This window comes from Patiria miniata, unplaced genomic scaffold (genome assembly GCF_015706575.1).
Source record: "Patiria miniata isolate m_02_andy unplaced genomic scaffold, ASM1570657v1 HiC_scaffold_29, whole genome shotgun sequence".
NCBI classification, from domain to species: domain Eukaryota; kingdom Metazoa; phylum Echinodermata; class Asteroidea; order Valvatida; family Asterinidae; genus Patiria; species Patiria miniata.
In genome coordinates this window covers 19886256-19913336 of record NW_024037068.1, presented here as the reverse complement: position 1 = coordinate 19913336, position 27081 = coordinate 19886256, and the positions used below count along the sequence as shown (strand labels likewise).

At 41.4% G+C, this 27081-nt stretch overlaps 1 protein-coding gene across 1 annotated transcript; it reads left to right on the top strand.

Moving 5' to 3' along the window:
• Nucleotides 1-326: 326 nt before the first annotated feature.
• Nucleotides 327-20795, top strand: LOC119735745. The gene is made up of 8 exons (XM_038209661.1): nucleotides 327-643; nucleotides 2137-2245; nucleotides 7935-8001; nucleotides 9525-10330; nucleotides 10595-10700; nucleotides 11946-12146; nucleotides 15953-16085; nucleotides 19065-20795. The coding sequence occupies exons 1-8, from the start codon at nucleotides 508-510 to the stop codon at nucleotides 19928-19930; spliced, it is 2424 nt and encodes an 807-aa protein (XP_038065589.1). The 5' UTR covers nucleotides 327-507; the 3' UTR covers nucleotides 19931-20795.
• The last annotated feature ends 6286 nt before the right edge of the window (nucleotides 20796-27081 follow it).

Genomic DNA, 27081 nt, shown 5'->3' with positions numbered 1-27081 from the left:
CTACTTTAAATCAGTCGATCATTTATTTATTGAAAGACACAGATTAAAAGTAACAAACTTTATTAAACTTCATGAAGTTCTAAGCCGCTATGATTATACGAAGTGTCTATGGCTACAGTGTTACTTGGCCTTTGGATATCTGAAAGTGAATTAAGAGACGAAGACATAGCCGTTAGAAGGGGAAATCAGGACGCGGCCTATGACTCATGAAGTCTAGTTTCCGCCGCATTTTCTAATGTGATAATACCAAGCCCTTGAAAGTTAGCCAGACTAACGGGTTCAACAATACAATGATAATAGCAATCTGGTACCCAAACTCGCACACGTGTAACAAGACGACAAGTGAGAATGACTGAATGGGACCCTGTCATGCCAAGCTCAATCACTGAAAATGAATGATGCAGTGAATAATTATATACCATTTCCGGGTACAAAAAGTATCCGATTCTAAGAAATTTGCGTCGCAAATTTGGCCAGATATGATGAGGAGGGGACAGTGTGGCCAGAATGGATGACCTAAGGTGGCGTTCTGGTTGGATTCTGCTGGTGGTTTTGGTCCACAATGGGGTTAATTTGGCCGAATGCCGTCCGGTCGAATCGAAGGAAGGCGACTCGTTTGCGTCGGCGGGTTTGTTGACAAAAGGTTTGTTGTGGATGTGACTCACTCAGTCACTGTAGTGCCGTGGCCACTGGCCATTGGTTTTTTTTGTACAATACAACCAACATTACTCTAATAGTGGGGAAAGAATCCCATATACGGACGCCCCTTTGTTTCAAATAATTTTGAAACTCAACACAGGATTTTAAAAAGGGCAACATTCATTTTGGCATGTTTGGGGGGTTGTTTTAAGAAAATAAAGTAGGCCTAAATGTTTTGAAATAAAAATGCACAATATTTTTAATTACTAACGACATTCATGAGCCCAAATTTCAGCCTGATGTGATTCTTCGGTACAACTATAGAATGCAGGGCCACTTTACTCTACATCCACGCCTCCGTACGGCTGCGTGGAGGCGTGGAGCCGCAGTCGACCTAGTACCTACCTCCGAAAATCGATGTGGAGTCGTGGAGCCGCAGCTCAGTCGATATCTCCGAGAATTGCGCCCTCTATCGGTGCGCGTTTCTGCGACTCCGCGCCTCCGCCACTCCAGTGCCCCGCGTCTCTGCGACTAGACTCTGCGACTCCCAGACTCCGCGCCTCCGCCACTCCAGACAGTGCCCCGTCGCCCTTCTCCCTTCCTAATTTGCGAGCCCATTTAAAATGGATACGGATGCTTCGTTCTCAAAAAAATTCCGCCGAGAATTGCGCCCTCTATCGGCGCGAGTCCTGCGACTCCGCGACTCTGCGCCTCCGCCACTCCAGTGCCCCGCGTCTCCGCGACTAGACTCTGCGACTCCCAGACTCCGCGCCTCCGCCATTCCAGACAGTGCCCTGTCGCCCTCCTCCCTTCCTAATTTGCCAGCCCATTTAAAATGGATACGGATGCTTCGTTCTCAAAAAAAATCCGCCGAGAATTGCGCCCTCTATCGGCGCGAGTCCTGCGACTCCGCGACTCTGCGCCTCCGCCATCCCAGTGTCCCGCGTCTCCGCGACTAGACTCTGCGACTCCTAGACTCCGCGCCTCCGCCACTCCGATCCGTACCGTGCCCCCAACACATTTACAAGCACGCCCTCCCTTCCGATCCTTCATGAGAAGCTTAGAAGACAAGTGCATTCGCTGTACTTAGCACTTTTTGCAGGTTTGCATATCTATTACTCCTATCCATCCACGCCTCCAAGCAAAATAAAAAACCTTGCTCCGGCGTGGCCCTGCATTCTATAGTTGCTCCGATTCTTCATTTAGAAACATTGGCAGCACAAAACCTTTCAACTCGATTATCTCCAAAAGTGCTTTTTGCGTGCCTGGGCTGCTAACATCCTTTTCCTTGGCACACGATGAATTAGTATTTAATAAATTACATTTTCATGTATTTATCAATTAAATATTCACAAAAGATGCATTGTTATTAAGTAGGTTTCATCCAAACTTGATCGAAAGGCTAACCATCTCATGTTGGATCCCCATTGTGCACAGTGTTTCTGTGTATTACGTTTTATACAATTAGGCAAAATTTCTTTCAATTTCTCTGTACAGACACGAAATTGACGCACAACTTGGTGTTGGGGTTACTGGTTACCGCAGCTACCCTCATCAGTCTCATGATTGCGCTGATGCTGTGCGCGTGCGACAGCATGCCAGAAAGGTGAGTTGGAGTAAAACTGAAAGTTTCCTGAAACCCATTTTTTTTTCAGTAACTCTTGGTTCTTGGTTGGTTCATCTCCTAAATACTCCGCGTGGGAGTTTATACAGGAGACCAGAAACACCAGGGCAAACCCCTTCTCTTAGGGATAAGTGTCACTGGGTTCTTTATGCATTGGATTACACAACACACGGGACCTCTGGCTCAACGTCCCATCCGAAGGACGAAGCAATAATGGTTAAGTGCCTTGCTCAAGGGCACAAGACAAGTGTCCACCCGGTGGGCTCGAACCCACGGCCACTGTTGCCTCTGAAACACCAGAGCATGAGTCTGGTGTTCTTAACTGCTAGGCCATGTAAATTCCCGTCCAACATTTTGAAATGATTGTCTTTAAAAACCGTGTCGTGAAAAGTGGTGGGCATTTATGGGTAGTGCGGGAACGGGTGCATACCTATGTTCTCCAATACCGACGTTCCCCAAAATCCTTACCATACACCCTAATCCTTAGGATTTCGGGGAACATCGGTATTGGGGAACATAGGTATTGGGGAACATCGGGTAGATCCCTACGGGAACTGGGTACCCTTTTGGAGTAAAACATGGGTATTGGGTACTTGTAAAGAAAACCCAAGCCCAAAATTCAAATCCTGGAAGTTGTCTATATAGGGACACTGCGTCCTGGAACAGTCAATCCATACACATTAAAGGGCCCATCAAGTGAATATTTCTTAGGAACTTATTTTGTGCTACTTTCTAATCCTAATTAATATTCCTTTTTTAGTAAATTTTGTTGAAAAGTGCATTTCTTTCAACATTTAAAATTGTCCACGCTTTTCCGGACAACTGCGGGCGCTGTTGTCGTGATGTCATTTCAGGGAGACGCTGTTCATATTATCTCTTTCAGCACCCGTGAAATTTGAAAAGTTTAACCCTAAAGTGCCCAACTTTGAGCGTTTTATGTAATTGTTCAAAATTCCATAAAAAAAAAGTAAATAAGTTTTACTCACTAAATTTGTTGTTGTTGCTCTCTGGTATAATCCTTGGTATATTGGAAAGTCAGTATAGTCACATACATAGTGATACACCCCTGAAACACTGTTCTGCACACAGGGGAATTCTGTGCTTTTTGCAGAAAAAACAAGCGTCAGTGCTGCGCCCTCTCGCAGGAACTCGAATGAAACAAATAAATACAGGTCGTACCTGAATGAAAATGATATTATTAGAAAGAGCGAGAGCGCCCCCTTGTGATAACATGCTTACTCTACCTCGTACATGTACGAGGTTTGGCGATTTTAAGTACGAACATTACCTCCTACATGTACGAGGTTGGCACTGTCGAACTAACAAATATACGTCGTATATATACGACTTGGGCACTGAAAGAGTTATTAGGTGTTTTTCTGTTGAAAGAGTGAACCCAAAAAAATGCTCCTTGAAAACATTTGTGAGAAAAGTTTGCTCTTACTGCCATGAACTGGCACAACAACGAATCACTAATGAAAAGAAACTTTACGACAGCGAAATATCCAAAATTTAGGCAACTCTCTGTGCATAAACTAATTGCAACATTGAGGTTTCTGCCTGATATGACATCACACTTTTGCTCATGAATATGGAAATTCGCATTAGCATAAAAACCAAAAGTGCACCAAAATACCCTTGAAAGTGTCAAAATGAAAATTGAAAATAAGGTTAAAGGGACACAAAGGTACATTTTCAAGGATTGCATTAAAAAAAATTACATTTCATGGGCCCTTTAAGAATACTTACACTCTCTTTTTGCAAAACTTATCTATGGGCTCCATGCGGAGGGCGCCCTTTTACCTAGCAACGACGTCCCATGGGCGGGACATTTCCCTGGTTGACGCGCACCGTTCCTTGTGTGTTACGCAAGTACACCAGGGGATTTGTACTATGTACACACGCAGTGGCCGCGCTTCTTGGCAAATGAATTGCAGTCAGGCAAGATGGCGTCGGTCGGTCACCCCAAACTGTACTGTCTTTGCTGGTGAGGGGGTACTTGTAAACAGAGTGGATAGAGTCTGAAGGTGTAGTAAATACTCTACACAATGGTCTTGATCCCATCTCATTTGGACACCCCAGTCCAGAGATACAGCTAATTAAATGAAAGGACTTGAATTCCAAGTCGGGCCACTTGGTATCTAATGGTAGGCTTCACATACCAAGAAGGTGAAGAAAGTGGCCCAAGCAGATTTTGACAGTCTTCACAAGCTGTGCCGTAACCTTTAAACAAAAAGGTCTAAATCACACAGAACACAAATCCTGTCAAGGGTAAAGAAACACATCTCATGGTAATTTTAAAAAAAAACACCATTTACTTTTCTCAGAAAAAAATGTTGTTCGACTGCTACTTTCTTTTTGCCGACACCCTGTCATGCCTGTATTTTTTTCCCCGTTGTAATAGGAAATAATATAATTGACAGTCTACCACAGTTTAGGGATCATATTTTGATGAAGAAGATGTACAGTGTACGTTCACTGGTACAGGAAGCAAAACTAGATTAGTCAGGAAATGCAAATTAGGGCATCGTGTAAAGGGTGTATTCAGGAAGGAAACATACATTTAAAATGGTTACATTTTAATAGCGGAAAGTCTGCAGAACAGCCACACAAATGTATACACACACACATTTGTTTATGGTGTAAATCGAGGATTTTCTATTGTTCCTCTTCCCTTTTCCTTTGTTTATACTCTAACTTTATTGCAACAGCTCTCATTGGTTTTGTACACGTTTTCTAATCGAGGTCGTCCTCGATTTGGTTCCTGTCCTCGATGATGTTGCACGTGTGTGTCCTCGATTTACACCATAAACAAACGCACCCAACTGTTAAAGGGTTCATGATATGATTTTTTTCTTAGGAACACATTTTGTGCAACTTTCTACTTCTCTTAAATGTATGAAAGCTGTTTGTCATCTCTTTTTTGTTTTATGTTTTTTGAAAAGTGCACTTCTTAAACATTTAAAATTGTCCATGCTTTTGCGGACAACTGAGGGCGCTGTTGCTGTGATGTCATGTCAGGAAGACACTGAATATGCAGAATAGTTTTTATTACACATGTGACCTGTTACCATGAAATGAGCTTAAAGTTATCAACTTTATACAAGTAGACCCACTTTTTGACCGGGGGGGGGGGGGGGGGGGGGTGCAATGGGTCATTGAATCACCCTCAGTTAATTTTGCTGAATTCAAGCATCGTTGTGGTTGTGGAAAAACAATCTGTGAATAAATACAAAAGACTATTCAAGCCACACACATGTTAAATTAAAACTAGAGTATTTGCAGAATATTCCTGGCTATTTATTAAGCACTCGACAGATTAGTACGAGTTAATATAAGCCTTTCTTGAGCAGTCTGGCTCAGTGAGGTCATGTTGGGATATAGCTGTGTGTTCACCATGTATGGAGGCAGGAAACCAGTCCTGTCTTTTTCTTTGTGGGTAATAATTAACAACTTTCAGTGACTCAACGGTTTTGTACTCAGCTATTTTTTTTTTTTTAAGTGATGTCATACGAACAGGGAGGCAAAAGCAGTCCTTTAACTGCTTTTGTAGCTGCATTTCCAGTCAGTTTTGTTTTGCTGTTGTATATTTACTGTAGATCCATTTTAAAGTGTCCCGTGGTAGTTCAGCAACTGGGCAATTCCACGGTTACCGGTACTCACGTTACATTTTTGATGTACTTTTGAGTTTCCTTGGGCTGTAATTACCTTACTGAAACGGTTTAATAACTGTTATCCTGTAGATAGAGTAGACCTAGACCTACCTAAGCACCAAAGATGACATCCAGAAAAATGTGTTATGTATGATAAACAAGCACATCAAAATGTAACGTGAGTAACCGTGGAATTGCCCAACTGACACGAAATGGGCTGAATAGGCACATACAAGGCAGCGTTTTCCAGTGTTCTGATTATTTTGTTTCCAACTTGTACTACAAAAAAACGATACGAAAAAACATATTTTGTCCAGATTTGCCAAACTATTTCAAAATAATTTTGTTGTTGTTGTTGTTGTGGATCTCAACTTTCTTGTCCAAAGTGTTCTTTATTGTCCGTTAAGTGGTCTGCCAACATCAGTTTGCAGTCAGTCTGTTGCTGAATACTCTAACCATTTTCCATGTCTCCTCTTCTGAAAAACAAAACTACCTAATTATTATAAAATACTTAACTGGAGTGTTAGTGAATGACAGTCTAAAGCATCCTGTAAAATCATGGCACATACCTGGTGTGCTGAAGTTTTCAAGTGGCCCTTTTCAAATATTGCCCCCAATTTTAGTTAGTCCGTATGTTGTTTGTAATGGATTACACACCTATGAACGGGTACAATCAGCTAGATTGGTTCCCTGACCTTACAATTCCCTGACGTCTACATATGTACATGTACCGGTATAAACTGTTCTGTCAGGGAACCAGACCACAGGAATATGATTGCTTTTCTTGGTTTTTCATAAAATAAAAATAAAATTTCAAACAAGTCAGTGTAACAACATTTGCTATAAAATACGGTACTAACCCCCAAATTCATCCATTTCTGAAATTACAGCAAAAGCACATTTGTTTGTAGGCCTTATATTCCCTTTTAAGTGCAGGGGTGAGATCTTGTCCTGAAAGGATATTTCCTGACATCAGGAAGTTTGTGTTGTCAGGAGTTTTCCCGATTTCGGGATCTTACATAGAATCTCGTTTAATAGAAATCTGGAATTACTGAGGTCCTACCTTAACCCTAACCGAACTCAACCCATCAAAGTTCAACAGCAGGTTTTGTTTAAATCTGTTGGGATAGGTACAGTACCCCTAAACTGATGGTCTTTTACACTGGGTTGTATTGGCATACATGAACCTCCAGAAACTAAGTCCAACAGTGTGTGTGTACAATTTCCCATGTGGGTGTTGGAATTTGCCAGAATGGGTAGGCCTATGGTTCCTAGTAAATTGTGACCTGTTCTGTCAAAATCAGACTTTTCTGGGCATAAAGTCAAAAATGAGATTTTTGCATATTGTTAAAATATGTTCTGTTTCCTTTTAATAGGTGGTTTAATTTTTGAAACCGGTCATTCCTGGGCAGAGTTATGCTATTTTGAAGTTCATTGTGTCGAAAAGTAGAAAACAGAGAAAATGGCCACAAACGTCAAAAACCAGTAATTTCTTTAACTGATATACCTTAACAAATCATCAAAAATACTATAATTAGAGATCAAATTAGGGTTTCAAACTTTTATAGTATATTTTACTATAATTTTAGACATGCTCAGGATTACAAATATATGCAAAAATTAGAAAATGGAAAAAAATCACCCCCACAGCATTTTTTGGCCCTATCTCAATTTCAACCTCTGCCCAGAAGCGTCTGCTTTTGACAGAACAGGTCACAATAATGCTAGGGAGTTACATGTAGGGTTGAAGGTTTTTATGTTTAACAAATGTATAGAACAACAGAAATGGATATTTTCAGGGGTGCCTTTATAGGCAAATCCCATAGACTCTACAGGGGCCCACTGTGATCATCAAACCCTTTGCCAATTATTTTGTGGATTTTTCATTCCCCCTGATCTCGCACCCGAAAATGGCCATGCAGTACCTCATCAGGCAATGGCTCATAACACAAGCAAAAGTAAAAGCAGATTTTCTTATTATGTTGATACATAGTATATACATTGTACATGTCTTTCAGGAATGATCAAATAGAAGTTGCCACTGACAATGGCGAAGTCGCAGTAGTGGACGATGGAGTACCGGCGGTGAGTCATGTCAAACAACAACATTTTGCTCAAATCAAAACTTTGTTTCCCCTGGAACTAAGAGTACGTCTTAGGCCAAGTAAAAACAAAGAAATAATTTCTCGTCCTTAGGCTTTTTGATAAAAGGGAGGAGGGGCCTTTTTTTTATCCCCTTAACCCTAATCCCCATGAGGTATTCTTGAGGTACACTACTAAATACAACAATATCCAACACAACTGAAGTGAGAACCATGCTAAATGCAACAAAACTGCAACAGTGGATTCCGTTGCATTTTGCAGTGAACCCAGTGCATACCAGCCTTGGCACCAAGCAGTTACCCTGCTAAACGCAACCAAATGCAACAGTGGATTCTGTTGTATCGCCTTGGCACTATGAGCAGTTACCCTGCTAAATGCAACAAGATGCAACAGAGCACGGGCACTTGAGTCGGCTGCTAAATGCAACAGTGATGTGCAACAACTTTTTACCATTGTTGCCTTCTGTTGCATTTAGCATGGTTAGGGGTTTACAGGTGGCAGATTTTCCAAGATGGTGGATGGATTCTTTCAGATTTCTTGGCTCTTTTCCTGATAATTTGTGTCCAAAGGAGCCACCACCAGATTTTTGAACATGCATATTTACATAAAAATGTACATGTATACTTTTGCTGGGGAAAAAAAGTAAAGACAAAATATTCTGCGATTGTATGGTTTAAAAAACAACAACACAGCTGTGGATAAGAAAGTGGTTAATTTTTTTTACTTTGCCTTATTATTTCACCTCATACAATTTATGAACCAAACATGCTTCATTCATTGATGGATGTTTCAGCATGTAAGAGCGGTAGAAGTTGCTACCCTGCACGCCTACACGCAGGGACTGGTTGGTTCCTAGACTTGTAAAATTGGTTCCTAGACTTGTAATTATGCAACAGTAGCAATGGCATATGAGGTTGCTAGTGGTACCGGTACCAGACTAAAACCTGACAGTTGAGTTATTAATACAGGGTGACCCCCCCCCCCCCAAAAAAAAAGCAACCCTAAAACATTTGCCTAAAAAAAAGGGATGGGTGGATTTGTATGTTTTGGGTATTATTAAAGCTGAGAGCTTTTTCTTTCAAATACTGAAAAAATTCATGAAAATAGCACATTGGGTTGTTGAGAAAAAGTCAATTATGTAAAAAAGTAGTCATTTTCATCCATTTTTTGGTGTTACCCTGTACCTGAATCTTTTCATTTGAGAGGGTTTTGTGGAAATCTGTCAAATTTTGATATATGGAGCAACAAGTTAAAAACCCAAACATTTTGTTATTTTGTGTTATTGTACAATGTATACATGTCTGAATACATACATGTCGACCAGTCCATGGAACTTCGCCCCATGATTTTTTGACCAATCACAGTCATGTATGCGCAAAAAAATGTCCAACAAAAGTTTTAATGAACATGTATGAACATGCACTTATGCCTGAGTTCTGCAACTGAAAACAGGCACCCCAGCATTTTGCAAATGACCATTCAAAACAATGATCGTTAATGCACAGAGTCCGTCTCCAGACGCCCTTACGGCTCCAGTCCCAGACCCCGCACTAGCAGTCCCAGCCGACAGTGCTCCCAAGATGCGCACGGCATCCGCTTCCTCCAACAACCCCGGCCACTCCGACGACCCCCTCATCCGTTGCTCCACCATCGACCGCCGGCTCCCCGAGCTGCCCCCTACCCCTATGCCGCCGGTCACGCCCACAAATGAAGATGAGGAGGATGATTATAACCGGACTTATGACGTCATTGGAGAGACGAAAACCAACGCCGGTGCGACGAAAGATGACAAGAAGCAGGAAAGCTTTCCCGAGGACGAAGTCGAAGACGAGCAGTATGCCTCGGTGAGCGACAGTGCTGCCGGGAAGCAGAACCGCGGGGTCAAAGCGGAACCCACGGCAGATGCCGACTACAACAGCATCAGTGTCACGAACAGTGGCGTTGGGAATGCAGAGGAAGGCGACGAGCCTTACGCTGTTGTGGTGGTGCCCGGTGCGGAGGCCAAAGATGTGGAGAACGCAAACTACGCCAGCGTCGGTACTGACAAAGAGGAGAAGGAAGGCTACTCGCGGCTGCGCAGCATCCAGAAGCGCACCAGAGAGGAGTCGCCAGAGGGCGGGGAGAAGAATGGCTACGCCCGCCTGCGAGACATCGCCGTGGACGGTTCTACTGCAAGCGGAGCTGTGGGCGGGGCCATGGGTGGGGCCATGGGTGGGGCCGTGGTTAAAGAGGAGGATGAAGAGGTGCCGCCTGTGCCGTATAAACCACCTGACCTCCAGAATGAGGATGAAGAAAACTCACCGATTCCAAGGTGAGTGACATTTGGACCTTTACCCTTGACCCAAACTCTCACCTATGGCCATATCCCACATCACAGCAGTCAACATTTGTTCAGGCACATACATGTAAGTGAAACAGAAGTGTAGCAAGTTTTCATGATTGGTTAGGGTGGGTTTGCCCAATTCTTTTCTTGGACCGGGACGTGCTGTACTGGTATAAATACATGTCATGTTTTTGACGTCATGACATCATTTCTTTTTTTGAAAGAATATGTTTTCTATTATTGCCAAACCAGGACTCCCAGTGTGGGAACTGCAGCTGGTGCTACTGTGAATGGTATCACTGTTAACATTGATGGAAATGCACCAGCAACAAAGAAGAAAGAACCGCCATACACACAGGTAAGGGCCGACAGACATGGTGATAGATGGTATGACACATACTGCGACAGACACAGAGACAAAATCCATTTCTGGCATTGGACAATACGTGAGAATCCGGTGTACATAGTAAAGGGATGACAGAAATGGTGACAATTGATGTGACTAATATTGTGAGCGACACTAGACAAACTCAGATACTGGGTAAGATGTGAGAACCCCGTGTACATAGGAAAATGGGTTCATGACAGAAATGGTGACAGATGGTGTGACGCATACTGTGACGGACAGTCGGACACGAAACAAACTCAAGTACTGGCACTATACAAGATGTGATAATCCCGTGTACATCGGAAAGGGGTGACAGAAATGGTGACAGATAGTGTGACGCATACTGTGACGGACACAGAGACAAACTCAAATACTGGCACTACAAAAGATGTAATAATCCCTTGTACATAGGAAAGGGGTGACAGAAATGGTGACAGATAGTGTGACGCATACTGTGACAGACAGAGACAAACTCAAATATTGACACTGGACAAGATGTGAGAATGCTGTGTACATAGGAAAATGGGTGACAGAAATGGTGACAGATGGTGTGACGCATACTGTGACGGACACAGAGACAAACTCAAATACTGGGACTATACAAGATGTAATAATCCCGTGTACATGTACATGCATGGGCGTCGCCAGGATTTTTTCTAGAGGGGGGCAAAAACATTTTTTTGCCAAAAAATGCTTGTATTTCTCAACACATTCTCGATTTATCAGTTTTAGAGGGGGGCAGGGACATTTTGCCCCCCCCCCCCCCAACACATGAAATTTACACCACTTTGTCTTCGCGCCTCTTTTTCTTTTCTTTTTTTTCTTTTTTTTGTTTTTTTTTTTTTTTTTTTTTTTTTTGCTTTTCCAGGGGGGGGGGGGCAAGTGCCCCCCCTTGCCCCCCCCTCGCGACGCCCATGTGTACATGTACATAGGGAAATTGGTTCACGACAGAAATGGTGACAGATGGTGTGACGCATACTGTGACGGACATAGAGACAAACTTAAATACTGGCACTGGACAAGATAAGAGAACCTCTGTACATAGGAAAGGGGTGACATACATGTATGGCGACAGATGATGTCAAACATACCGGGTACTGTGACATACTTGCTCTATGATTCCACGGGCATGACGGGTACTACAATGGGCATATTGCTCTAAAATAACCGGGTACAGCAAACTCTTACCGGTACCTTCTAATCTTTCTTTCCTAGGTGTCGGCCAGGGAGAGTTTGGAGGTGGTCCGAGCACGGCAACAGGCTGAGCAGAGCGCCCGCCAGGCCGCCCATTACCAAACCATTGAAGAAGACCAGAACCTAGACGCCGACCATGACGGCATCTATGAACCTGTGGATGACCAACAGCTGGACGGCCAGATGGTGTTGTCTCCACCTCCCCTGCCTGGGGATAGACAGGTAAGCACCGCCCACCTAATGAATATTCTCGACACATGTACAATATAGTTAACTACTGGTACCTGGACTGTCACTGTGAATTCTGACATTATAGGCCCTATTGTATTGTCCAGCCAGCAAGGGGCTTGTGCAAAGTATTATTTTTCTACTGATCTTTATGTTTCAAGTTGCATTAATTGCTTGATTTCGTGCCAACATTTTCTTAGGCAACTAACCCTTCACCCTTAAATTTGAATAGAAGGGCCCATGATATGAATTTTACTTACATTGTAGAAACACAGTTTGTACAACTTTCTACTCTTAAAGGGAATGTACAACATTTGCTTTTGCTGCAATTTTCAGAAATAAATGGATTTGGAGGATTAGTATGGTGTATAAAATATTGTTAAACTGACTTGTTTCATGTTTTGGGCTTGTAGATGCTGGAAAAACCAAGAAAACCTATCATGTTCTTGTAGTCTGGTTCCCTAAACCCCACTTACAAGATGAAACGAAGCAATTAATACACTTTGGGGAATTGTAAGGTCAGAGAATCAGTCTAGCAAGCATGTACCCCTTCACAGGTGTGTGATCAATTGCAAAGAGAAGTCAGAATAACTAAATATGAAAAATTAAGAACACTTTTTGAAAAAAGCCAGTTTTCTCCAAGGCTGGTCGGCCGACCAGCGTTTGAAAAATGTAGTTTTTCTTGAAAATGTCAGCCCACCAGGAGCCACGATTTTAAAAGATGCTTTAGACTGTCAGTCCCTAACAATTCAGTAAGGTATTTCGTGATAATTTGATCATTTCGTTTTTTGATGTTTGCAAATGTTGTATTTTCCCTTTAAAGTGATGAAAACTATTTGACATTCCTTTTTGGTTAATCTTTTTGAAATAGCACAGCTTTAAACATTTCAAATTTTCCATGCTTTTCCGGACAGATGAGGGCGCCGTTGTTGTGATGTCATTTCAGGAAGACACTGTTCAGTTTAGGGGTTTTCCGTTCAAATTGTGAACCCAAGATATGCTGATTGAACACATTTGTGAGAAAAACTTTTTCTCATTAGCCTACTGTCATGTACTGAAACAACAAATCACAAAAGAAAAGAAAATTTACGACATCAAAATATCCAAAATTGGGGCAAATTTTGGTGCTGAAATAGCTTGTGACATTGAGGTTTCTGCCTGAAATCACATCACGCTTTTGCTCATGAACATATAGGCTATGCATTAGCATGGAAAAAGACACCAAAATGCCCTTAAAAATTGCAAAATGTAAATTGAAAATGAGCTTACACACAGGTGCATTTTCAAGGACTTCATTACAAAAAAAATTACATTACATGAGCCTTTTCAAGTTTCCAGTATAAACTGAATGTGCAGCTATGCACATGCATTGTGTAAAAAGCTTAGGAAAATTTCTTCAGTTTGTTCAACCCAAGATTTGCCCATATAGAAAACCTGTACAAACATGACAAAAGATAGGTTTGTGGTTTCCCTCTTTCAAATTTTTGTTAAAAATGCATGATTGCGTATGAATTGCCATGCAAAGGTCAGCAGACAATATGACACAAATACCGTAAACCCACAGCTATCGCATTTTTTAGCAGGAAAAGAACATGTTTGGACAAATCGGGGCTTTTAGCCACCAAAGAAGGAAGCGTCTAGCTGCATATTCCCTGGGACTTGTTGCGTTTTCGTTTGGCAGAGAAATCAGGAAGTTTGAATGTTTTTTTTGGCATCCTAACCAGGAAGCAATACGGGTGTTTAAATTGTAGAAGGGAATTTTTCCTGCGTATCAAGGGCCACACATTGATATCATTCATGTGTAGCTGCACAGTTTCGTATTGACTCGTTCCCGGTAAAAGAAAAACACAAAAAGTGGAACTGTTTTTACTGCAAGTGGATTAAACATTTATCCATGTATATGTACGTCATTTTACGAGTATTTTCATTTTCACTTACAACTCGTTTCTGTTTGGATTGGCTTTCATGTTTGCTTTTAATATTTAAAAAAAAAAAGAGGCATTTTATAAGAATACAATTGTGTATATGCATAAGGGACAGGTTCGATGCTGAAATCAAATTTGATTGTTTTAAAGAGTTGTGAATATATACAAGCAAATTGTTCATTGTTTACATTGTCTAAATGCGTAGATCCTTTTGCAATCAAACCAAATGTGAAAACACTGATTAGCTGAAACTTATTACGAGAAACTGCGTATCATGATCCACTGTTGGCTGATGGAAAAAAAAAACAGCAACAACCCAAAAACCCGTAGATTTACCACGTCAATAGTGTTTCTTAGATGTTTGAAAAAACTTAATTCCTGGACAGAATCAGAATCAATTCCACAATCACCAAAAGCCTATTGTACATGGTGAATCTGACTTCCTTTGACGCCAGGTGTCATGTTTTTTTTTCCCCTCGTGATTCATCGTGCCATCTTCCTCGCTGTTGTCTTAACCAACAATTTCCTGTTGACAACTTTGGGATTTGGGGCCCCGAAGGTTACAACACCGTTGTCTTTGAAATATCCTGACCCTGTTCGAGCAACAAATCAGGTTTGGCCCTGACTTGTGATCACAATTTGCAAAGGCTTATTGTTGTTTTGTTTTGTTTTTTCAGAAGGGGTTGGAAAAGGAAAGTACAAACTGTATGTAGAAGGTTGAATGATTGAAATAGAACGGTGAAATAAAGTACAATATTGTGTGAGAAAAAAAGTGCTGTAAGGCAAAAAAAAAAAAAAACTCGGTCTCTTGTCAGCGCGTGTGTCGATTTTAATCATGCGCGTCAACTGTTTTTCCCCTTCAAATTAACACGGAAGCTACAACAGCGCCCTCTATTGCCGCGCCTTCTCAAATTTTTGTACCAAGGAGCACCAAGGAATGGGGAAATTGCACCAAGGCAAATGATAAAGGGCACCAAGGCAAATTATGGAGGACACCAATGTACATGTATAATGAGGACACAAAAAAGCAAAATAGTACCCACCTTGTCTGTACAATACAAGCTTGGAAAAAAAAAAAAACCACCAGAAAAAAAAAAATGCGTCGCCGCATCAATTCCGGAACTTCAGTCTGACCAGAGACCGACTAATTTTTTTTTTGGCCTAACCCTAACGCCCGTTGCAGGGTCCCTATGAACCAAATTATTCCTAATACTAAATTTAAATTTGACTTTAAAACAGTTAGGCAGGGGTATATGTGGGGGGGGGGGGTGGGGGAAGAGTTCGAGGGGCGAGGAGGGGGAGGGATATTTTTTAGGGATTTGTATGATAATTTTTTTTTGGGGGGGGGCAGAGCTGGGTTTTTTTGTTTTTTTTACCCCCCCCTGGATCCACACCTGCTGAGCAAATACAACACAAGGTCCGGCCCAAGACCTTGCCAAAGTGCATCCACGAAATCAGTAACACACTTTTGCCATGTAACCTCAATCCTCCAAATTCCTCCACTTCGGCAAAGAAGACAGTTTATTCTTCCTTTCTTAATGTTATGAAAAAAAGCCAAAATCACTCAAACGGCAAGCCAGCAGTTATGTATGTGTTGCTAGCGTATATTTCTGTGACGTTCAGGTGTGTATGCATGAAACAATGTGGGTCCTCGGCGTGCACGTTCTTGCAAAAACTCCTAACAAAGAAATGTCTGTGTCACAGTTAATTTGAAAAACTTGTGATTTGACTTGAGACTGGAGAACTTGTGATGGACTTGTGATAGACTCTTCTACAACACTGAGCACTGGCTTATTGTGACTGTAGATACCGGTATGAAATTGTTCTTCTTTCCTAACCTCACCAATTTCTTTTTTTCTGTTTATTGTCACCCAGGGGACCACCAACGGACCCTCAGCCAGCAACAACTGGCAGATGACGAGGGCTCCCCGTGTCTACGAAGAAATCACCGACGAGACTAGGCCCAGGCCGCCCAACATGCTGGCAGCTGCTGCAAACGCACAAGCAGGTCAGATTCTCCCTTTTTCCCCAGAAATGGATTGTCTCAAACCTCAGAGCAATCCTGTTCTTTAACCAGTTTGCGCCGGATGATGTGTGTGCCCGCAGCGGTTTTGCGTTATTCAAAACGGGTGACGGATAAACACGCAGGGAGCGAGGCCGGAAATATCTTTCGGCAAACCGCTCGCAGCGAGCGAGGCCGGAAATACGAGTGTGCTGGCCTAGGGTGGTGGCTTCAACCGGCCTGGCAGTGAAAAGTAATCCCGCGCCTCGTTCCGTTCTTGTCGAAATAATCCTGGTGTGAACTGGTTTTAACCCTAACCCCTAGGCCCTTGTTGCTTACAACCATCCTCAATCCTCCAAAATCCTCCAAAATTTTTCAAAATTGTCAGACAGTCCTGCCTCAAAACGCATTCATCCTCAATCCTCCAAAATCCTCCTCATCCCAAAACTTTGCGCTCGTGTTTAAATGAAGGATAACCAACGCCAAATCCTTCAAAATCATCAGACAGTCCTGCCTCAAAATGCATTCATCCTCAATCCTCCAAAATCCTCTTGTGCTTCATTCACCATTCATCCTCAATCCTCCAAAATCCTCATGTGCTTCAATCACCATTCATCCTCAATCCTCCAGAATCCTCATTTGATTCAATCACCATTCATCCTCAATCCTCTAGAATCCTCCAAAACCGCCAGGAGGATTTTGGAGGAGTGAGGTGGGTTAGGGTTAAGGGCACATAGGATCATTTGCTCTTCGTGAATTTTGATTGTTTCCAAAAATAACACCACTCAAGATCCAAAGCAGAATGTTCACAACCTAACCTGTTGAAGTTTCAGCTCAGTGGATATTACTCTTTTTCGAGAACACAGTGAAAAACCATGCAAAACCTTTTGATCATTAAACACGATTTTGTTAATCTTTAATATTTCCAAATATCAGACAATTGACTGATCGTTGGAATCAGTTCTACATTTCTTGATTTCTTCTAAACGACAGTAAGCCAGATGGAATAATTTTAATCGGGTGTTAAGTTCCAGTATGATCGTTAATCCAAATAATCTTTTCTTAATATAATTTGTGAGGTTACTTTTGAGATAAGTGCAAATGATCCTGAATGCCTTTAAGGGGAGAATGTGAAATTAAACAGGCTATTAAACTCAAGGTTTAGCTCACGGTTTTATGAGGTTTTATGTGATACCTCAGGTTACCAATTTTTTAATTTTGCATTCTGTCCTAAATTACCCCTCTTCAAGGGCGGATCTAGACCACAATTTTTGGGGGGGCCAAATTTTTTTTTGCGATCTGAGGCAATCTGAGGCAATTTCTGACCACTTTAACCAATGTTTTTTTGAGGAAAAGATGGTGGTGTACTCATTGCCTGCCTTTATTGCGATGTCACATAAAAAAAAAAAAAAAAAAAAAATTGCTTTCGTTTTTGTTTGGGGGGGGGGGGCCATGGCCCCTTGCCCCACCCCCCCTGGATCCGCCCTTGCCCCTCTTTTGGTTCAGTCATGTTGATTCCAGAGTACATGGGCTAATTAAAAAAAAATTCACTTCATAGTGAAGCTATACATGAACATTGTCACCATTTTGAAGAACATGGTGAATATGTATGAGGATAGTAAAACAAATATGCAGCTTCACCTTGGGAACAAGTTTGTCAACTTCCAGTACCCCAAGGAGCTAATATTGACTATCCACCCTCAAACCGTGTGATATTTGTAAACTACTTCCCCTCAATCGGTGATATATTTGTACATATTTCCCTGCACTGGAGGACCTGGAAAAGTACTTAAGTACAACACTTGCATACAATAACATTGTATTCTCTGTTAGAATTTAAAACAATACATGTATGTCAACAGGTGGATGGTGATTGACACAAACCTTGATACACATCTGGTGTTTGTTATGTACACGTACATGTGAGGCTTTTGAAACATCTGTACAATACATTTAAATACACTTCGGTCAGTGTACTTTGCTGATGTTTAGACCACAAAAAACGTATGTTTCCCATTAATGGTGCACACTGACCTCACAGTAATGGGAAAGTGGGGGATAACATACCATTTGGTCCCCCCCCCCCCATTTTTTTTCTTGCCCCCAAAATAATTTTCGCATCGATTGATGCTGATTCATTTATCGTTACTGCTGAGCTTAGCGAAACTAATTCCATCCACACTTGAAAGGAGTTTTAGTTGTTGATCAAAACGTCTATGGATACCCACATGTTCCATTGGTTTGTGTACATACATGCACATGTACATGACCTGGGGGGGGGGGTAGTCTGAGTATCACCTGTTATACTCGGAGCCCAGACTCCTGTCTAACGTCTGATATGTCAAAGCATGCAGATTCATGCGATCTCGTGCCTCAGCCAATCGGAGTCGACTTTACTAAATCGTGACGTCATTTCATTCCCAAATCAGGACTAAACATTCGATTGGTCAATTCGATTGCAGTGTTTTGTAATGCAACAACAGCCGGGCGCGTTATCGCGTAACATGATAACAGAGTGCGCGCGTGACGCAGGGCTTTTTAATACATTGTCTATGACACGCACCTGAGACCCGATCAGAAAGCGCCCGCTGATTGGTCAAAATCTAGAAAGTCAAGAGGAGGGGGGGGGGGGGGGGGGGGGTTCTTGCTTAATTAATCAGCGAATCTGCTAACATTTCCTAGACCCATGGCATTCACCATTGGTCTATTACATAGACTAGGGAGGGTGGGGTTAACAACCAGATCGAAAATGTTGATTTTTGCGGAGGGAGGAAAACCCGTGAACTCAGAGAATAATCCTGGTTGCACAGGAGAGAATCAAGGTCTCTGCTCATATAATGGCCCGAGGTGGGGATTGAACCCAGGGCCCAGCGTTGAGAGGCGAGTACTTTACCCCCTGCGCTACCCATGTCACCCAAATGCGATGCATTCCTGCCAACCATTTCTTCATAGAAGAAGATTGACTTTTTTTTTTCATGCCTGCAGAAAATGATGACGACATTGAACCCTATGCTGTCACGGAGAAGCGACCCAACCCAGCCGACATTCCCACGTACTCAGTCGTGGACAAGAAATCTAAAGTCCACTACGCAAAAGTCAACAAGGCCGCCACGAACCCGGATCAAGCCAACAACAACGCAAGGACAGAAGTCAGGTCACCAGACCCCGGGTCGTCGTCTCCAGTGCCAACGGACGAGGCAGGCCTGCCGCTGTATGCCGTGGTGGAGAAGAAGGGTAGAAGTAAAGAGTCCGAGACGAAGGAGGACGCAGCGGAGTATGCGTGGGACGACCTGACAGCATCTACGAAGCCCCAGGAGGACGCGTACCAAGCGGTGGAGGATAACTACCAAACTGTGGGCGACATGCCAGGGACTAACGGTGACTTAAGTGCCGCGGCCGTCGCTGGCGGTATGGTCCATGTCAGCCAGCGCGATCCCCCCAACGACCTCTGGACCAAGAAGGAGCACATGTACATTGACGTGGAGACCAACCAACCGAGCACGCCGCCGGCTGGAGCCGAGCAGAGGTCCCCGGCCGGCCCACGGACCAACCACAGCTACGAGTCGGTGGAGGTGGTCCCCAAGCCCGCCAATAAAAAGGAGAAGCAGAAACAGGCCAAGAAGGAAGCCAAGCAGGCCAAGAAGGAAGCCAAACGGGAGAGGAAACACTCAAAGGGGTCCAAGGGGGCTAAGGAGAAGGACAAGGAAGGCGAAGCCAAAGGAGCTGCGGGCGAAGACACAGTCTGGCAGCGACAAGAATCACCCGAGGCTAACGGCAACAGCAACAACAACACCGATCCGTCTGACGACTACGAAAACGTGGCTTTCCCTCTTCAAGAGACCAGGCTTTAGAGGTTCTACTCAAGGCAGATCCTCAATTTTGTCCCCCTGTCCGCATCTTTCACCATAGGGCTGATTCACACTCAACATGGTAATGGTTTCTGCGTAGGGAAACAAATTCTGCATTTTGACCATTCAAGGCATGGGTGTGCATGGCGTTGCAGAGCTTGGCCTTGATGTTGCCCTGTAAACCTTTAATTAGTTTGCGTAAAAAAAACTGGCATGGTTTTCCGCCCCTGTGTAAATGTATCCTACCTTGCAAGTATGCTCACTTCTGTGTATTAAAGTTGGCCCTCGTAATTATGTTACATCTCTTCGACAGTTTGAACGTCTTGCCAAATTCCTCTCTGAGAAAAACCCTCTTGTGGGACACCACAATGTTGTGGACAAAATCTGCGGTGTTCAATAGTCAAATCTCTGTGTTTGAAAGTACATGCCGTTGGTTTTTTAATTTTATTTTTTAAAGTAAATCATTCATAACAAAATCCTGGAATAAGGTTTTTTTTTAAACTAATGTGGAACTAGCCAGAGGTTCTGTAGTTGAGAGCCAAAATCAATGCCATTTCATTATTTTTAAATGTTAAAAAAAATCTCAACAGAATTTGTTTCAAAAATATTTTTGGAACGATACGTTCTCTTGAAAAAAATTTTCAGTACAGCTATTTTACAGAACTGTCTGGGCACAGAGTATGGCCAACTCACAGTTTTCATAATTTTTTTGGCCATAACCAGTAAGTTTGTGAGAACAAAACAAAAGCAGAGCTGCCAATGCTCCCTGATTCTGCAGAAAGTTCCCTGAAAATAAACTAATCTTTCCATGTTCTGATGAACAAATTTGAAAATCTCCCTGATTATGGAAACTTTTTCCCTATTATGCTGAATGTAATTCTAAATATGTCCCTGATTATTGTACAAAATCTCCCTGATTGCAAGATGATAATGTTGGCAGCTCTGCAAAAGTATACTTGCAATAAAATCTTACTTAACTTGTAAAAAAAAAACATTGTGAAATTGGCCGCAGCTTTCAAGACGGCGACTGATTTATGTTGTATGTTGGTTTGTGGATTGGTCAGCAATATTTGTTATGGAGTACCGAAGTGTGACGTCATTTAGAACCAGAAAGTGTAGTCCAAACGAATGGAGTATGTGCGCGTGTTGGTTCACGGGCTGAATCAGTCTTTCACACACATTTTGTGCGCGTGACGTATTCACTTCGGTACTCCATTGTACATGTAGGCAATTTACGAAATCTTGACTTTTTTTCAGAGACTTCAAATCCTGTTGCACAAATCCAATCACTGGCGTGGATTATTATAAATCTTAGTGCAGGAGATGAAGGCGAAGCTGGAGACAAAGTCGGGGTTTCGTAAACACCTCTTGCATGAGAATAGGTGTTGTTCTTGAGCAATGAGGGCGCTATAACAAGAACATTGTGGGGAGTAAACAGGCGCCAATTGCACGGCGCTGCTTAGCACAAAAATTTGCTTAGCACAAAAAAAGACTGGCTTATAAAAGCAGCTTACCAGCCAAAACTCCACGTAATGTATATTGCTCATGATTAGTATTCAGCTGTTGTTTGCTAAGCATGAAAATCACATGGAGTTTTGGCTGGTATTCTGCTTTTATAAGCTAGTCTTTTTTTGTACAAATTTTTGAGCTTTGCAGCGCCGTGAAATTGGGCCCTAATCTGAGTAGGTTATTGAATTGCAGTTGCTCAGGAGAATAATTTGTCAGTCTTTGATTTTAAGATTTAAATCAAGTTAGTATAATAAGTGGATTAAGTTAAGTGGTTGTATCCAGAAAATGATGTTACAGTTGACTTGTTCAATCAAACATTGCATAATGAATGCTTTGTTGAAGAGAATGCTGCACTCTATTGAACAATTATAGAGAGCCTATCTCCATTTTGTTCTAGTGATGGTTTTAGGGTTGATGGGTGCACCCCAGTTAATAGGCCAAAAATCATTCTATATCAAGACAGTTCCGAAAGCCATGGAATGGGGAATTGAAGATAAACATGTATGGCACCGTACCTCTGGCCTGGACTCGAGAATAAATTCCGAGCATTTGGGTCCGAAAGCGTCGCGTCAATGCTTGCGCGCACTCATTCACGGATTCGCCCAAGTATAAACCAACTACTAACGGATATTTCCAAAAATGTTTCACTTGATTGACACATCCTTGGAAATGACCTTCTTTTATTGTTTTCTCAAATGTGACAGCATGCCAGAAGGAATAATAAGAAGTTTAGTGTCATTACTTTATCTTTAAACCAAGTAAAGGTTTCAACAATAATTTGGTCGGTTACTTTTTTTGGATCGCTGCAAATGATCTACTCTACCTTCAAGCTCTTTTGTGAAATTCTTGATCTAAAACGGCCAACTTGAAATATTTTGAGCAAAAAAATAAAAAAAAATACTCAGAATTAATCAGAATTAGGTATCAATTTGATATTAGTTGTTTTTTGATACAAATATTTAATCTGCCCAATGTACATAGAAAAAAGTATATATTTTATGACAGTTTTTAAGCTTGTATACTGCAATGCGGAAATTGACTTAATACATGTACATGTAGTTAGCATCCACATTTTTAGAAAAATTATATTGTATTCGGTAAAGTTTAGTTTAAACATGATCCTTTTTTTTATTTACTTGTGCTTTCGAAGTCCCAAAACGTATGGGTACACTAATGTACAAGATATTCACATTTCATGTGCAAAAGGCATTAAAAAAGGTGTAATTTTATTTAGTTAATAGTTAAAGTTTTAGTTTTTAATTGGACATGACAATGAAGGATATTAGAAATAAGGATGGCATTTTTTTTACTTCTGAATTTAATTTTTATTAGTTAGGGGAGACCACTAGTCTTGATCCAAGGCTGTTTTGTTTTTTATGCCCCTGGTACAGTTACTCTGTGATAAGCAGGTTGCTATCAACAAGTTTAATCAAATATGCAGTCTTGGCAATATTGGCAGCGCTACCCAGGAAATTCCAAGCATACCTGATGTGCACTGCTTTGAAGCTAATGTATGCACATGAGGTATGCGCGTGAGGTATGCTCGGCATTTCCCGGGTAGCGCTGCCAATGTTGCTAAGACTGTCTTAGGTTCATCTTGTTGATAGAGACCTCCACTGGCGCGGCAACTTTACTGCATTGTCACGGGACTGGCTGCAAAATAGGGGAATGAAAAATCAAATCCAATCTTGAACAAAGACTAGGAGACCACTGGCTGTAACAGACTTTGGAGCGCGTTACTGACTTGTACCGGTAGATCATGGGTGTGCACTCTCTTAAAGATATAGTCCATCATTTGTAATTTGTGCATTTTGTTCGTTTGAAGCAACAAAAGTGTTCAAAATCTAATGAAGGATACTGAACAACTAACCTGATGAAGTTTCAGCTAAGCTTCAGCTGTATATTCCGAGAAAAACAGCATTCTAGGATCTCAATTTCAAATAAAAAAATACTGAATCATGTTTGAATTGTTTTGAATTGCAGCTATACGCGACGTCGCGCACTGATCTGACGAATTATAGCAACCGCGTGTGCGTCGTGCCAATGCTTGTGCGCGCTTCGCCGAATAACAAAACGAACTACAAATTTAAATTTTCCTACAGTGCGTCTTAAGACGCACTGTTGGAAAGGCTTTCTTTCGTTGATTACTTCAAAATGACAGCTTCCCAAAAAGAATAATTTCACAGGGAGTTTAATTCCCTTACTATCTTTCAACCAAGTTCGTTTTTCAACAATAATTACGCCAGTTACTTTTCGGATGGCTGCAAATGATAGACTATAGCTTAAATAAAACTAGACTTGCGTTTTAGTCCACAAATCACATTTTTTATTTTACCCACATTGATCAAGTGATGACTCAAGATTGTTTTCCTGGATTTTCGTCGCCTCTCTTTACGACATAACTGTTTCAAAGTACACTGTGCTAGGGCTGTGCATCGGAGCCGGGTACCCGAGTACCCGACCATTGATGTCAGGAACTGGTTCCAGATTATGGAATCAGGTACCCGTAACCAACTTTACAAATTACTTAGTAATTTCAGACAGTGAAAAGAAAAGGTTTTGAATGCCATTTGTGGGTGATTTTCAAAATGAAAACCAGGCTACATGGGAAAACAAAACAGATTTCATGTTTATGACATGGGTCCGAGTCCCACCCGAGTGATTTTTTCCTTTACTCGGGAGGTAACACACTGAGTATACAGTGTTTACACGTCGGTGAAGGGCAAAACCTAGTTTGATTTACATCACCCCGACGCAAAAATTCCATCTTATGAATAATAGTTAATGCGGTACCCGCTGTTATATACATCAGATTAAACCGGCCAACCGATCCCGTTAGCTCGGTGGTCGAGTGGTAAGACGTCTGCACTAGAAAGCAGGAGGTCGTGGGTTCGAGTTCTACCCGAGTGATATTTTCCAAATTTCACTCGGGAGGTAACACACTGAGTATACAGTGTGTATACGTCGGTGAAGGGCAAAACTTAGTTTGATGTTTATGACGCTCGCAAAAGTTGCGGTTTACACCGTAAAGCTATAAAGCTCACTGTACACACTTGTATCTTGCTGTATTGACGCACAGATGTGGTAGTCATATTGTACGGGCCTTTGTGAACAATCTGAACAGCAACTTCCGAGATTTGAATTTTGGGGTTGGGTTTCTTTAACGGGTATCCGGGTACCAGTTGTTTTTTTCGCAACAGGTTACCCTGTGTCCGTACTACCCGTCAATGCCCACCCCCACAAAGTACAGTCATCCAAACAAAATAATCATTTGTACTCGTATAAGAAAAGTAGCTTTTTTGGGGGTTCGTTTGAATTTGACTTTTGTTTTTTGTAATATGATGTAAATAGAGGTGTCCACCTACAGGGTTGAAATGTGGACTGCATTCAGACGGTTAGAGCATACTGACCGGAACGTTGAGTTTATACCTCTGGTTCTTTTCAGAACCATTCTCTTAGTTGAGAAATTATTCGCACATGGTGTTTCCGCAAACCTTTCATTATTTAGTATCTCCACCCTGCAAAGCCTCAAATCTTACTTGCATTCAGTAGAAAGTTGAACTCCTGCGTAGTTTGGACAAAGAGTTTCAGAAACTTTTTGGGACGCATCAATTTTTCAAGCCCCATTGATGGCATTATTCGTTGCTCAATCTATGTTCCAATAAATAGGGGAGGGGAGTCAGTGATCCCCTCCCCACACTACACCGTTCTGACGTTACTAAAAATACTTGTTACTTGGGTAATTTCACTCTATAAAGGGGTACAAAAGTGTGACCAAATAAAAGGGAAGATTAGCTTTATTCGAGTGACAATTTAGTCCCATGGACTGAAACTAGAGGCCAGACATTTTAGATGGTGAAATTCATTTAACTGAATAGATCACTTTTTGATTGGTTTGATTTCTTCCTTCAAGTTATTTGAAACCAAAATTTGAATCATTTGCACCGTTAAAGGGAATGTACATCATTGGCTTTTGCTGTTATTTTTAAAAATGAACTATTTGAGGGGTTAGTATAATAGATCAAATATTGTTTCACTGACATGTTTGAAGTTTTGTGTTCGAAAATGCTGGAAAAGCCAAGAAAAACAAAAACGTTCAAGTAGTCTGGTTCCCTGACTCCACTAAAGATGAAATGGATCAATTTATAGATCCCGGAAAATTGTTAGGTCAGGGAACCAGTCTAGCTGGCCTACACCCGTTCATGAACATGTAACCAATAGCAAAAAAAAATTGACTGAACAAAATGGTAAATTTGGAGTAGTAGTTGAAAAATAGTTAGGTTTTTCCAACGGTGGTCGGCTGACCACCGTTGGAAATTTATACAAAAATACCATTTTCTTGAAAATGACTTCACACCAAGTGCCATAATTTTACAGGATGCTTTAGACCGTCATTAACCAACATCCTAGTGAGGTATTTCGTAAAAACTTGGTAGTTTTATTTGTCGATGTTTGCAAATGTTGTATATTCCCTTTAATCGTCAGGTCCCTACTTCAACTCTTTGAAAAAAAGAAAGTGGAATTTTTTTTGTAATTGTTTTTAATGGACGTTGCTACTGTACCATCTTACAGTTCAACTACTACGTAACAAAACAAGACATAAGTTGCCAGTTGACAGTGATAGGAAAGTAGACTTTTAAGCCCAGCAAGTTATTCCTCAGTTTGATAGAGCTGGTCAAATTGGAGACATGTGGTCGTACGCGTACATTTGCATTGCTTGGAATTTTACGTCTACTTTGTAGGTTATTTTGTACATATTTCAACTTTGTATATAATTATATCCATTGTTTTGCGTAATGTCATCCACCATTGTCAAACAGAAAAATTGTGTAATAAGTTTGCATTAATACATATTTCTTTTTTAATTGCCAAATGCGTATAAATATTCAATTATTTTAAACAAATATATTTTCATTTTGTTTTTTGATTTTATGAAATCAGATTTGTGTACCTGTAATAATTTTAATTTTTTTTTATCGTTGCTGCTTGGTTAAATGGAAGACTTAAACATAAAAATGAATTTGTTTGGTACCTGTAACCTGCTCTTGTAAATAGTGACCTTAGTCGTAACCCCCCCCCCCCCCAATTTTTTTTGTAAATATGGTTGAAAAATTGAAATGCCTCGATATGATTTTTCTTTAGGTATATATGTTGTACACCCATAGCGTGCACCGTTCATGTTTAAATACAAGAATCAATTTGACAATAATGTGACGCTAATATAGCACTTTAAACAAAAATCTCAAAACGCTTCACAATTATTACCCCTGTTCATCAGGCCATGAGGCCATTCTTAATTGCTTGCCTGAGATCGTCGCATTCTGGTCTCTGCCCTCACAGGTACCCATTTATACTCCGGGATGGAGAGAGGCAATTGTAGTAAAGTGTCTTGCCCAAGAACACAAGCACTGTGTTCCCCTGTCGGGTTTCAAAGCCACTTACTATCACGCATGAGGTGGACACCAGAACCTGCATAATTCATACGTAACTTACAAAAGAAAATTGGAAGGGAACATCGGGAAAAGATTATTCACTTCAAGAGTGTGATTAAAATGTGGAAATTTTTTTTAAGAGTATTGTCAAAATCATCCTTTGAGCTAAAGATGCAATCAAGAACAATAAAGAAAACCTTTTTTTTTTTTTTT

What these genes read in the sequence shown, in the direction of transcription:
- LOC119735745 (XM_038209661.1), top strand. Translation starts at nt 508, where the DNA reads ATGGATGACCTAAGGTGGCGTTCTGGTTGGATTCTGCTGGTGGTTTTG. An exon ending in GAAAACTCACCGATTCCAAG is followed by an intron (nt 10,331 to 10,594) that starts GTGAGTGACATT and finishes TTGCCAAACCAG; the next exon opens with GACTCCCAGTGTGGGAACTG. An exon ending in AAGAACCGCCATACACACAG is followed by an intron (nt 10,701 to 11,945) that starts GTAAGGGCCGAC and finishes TTTCTTTCCTAG; the next exon opens with GTGTCGGCCAGGGAGAGTTT.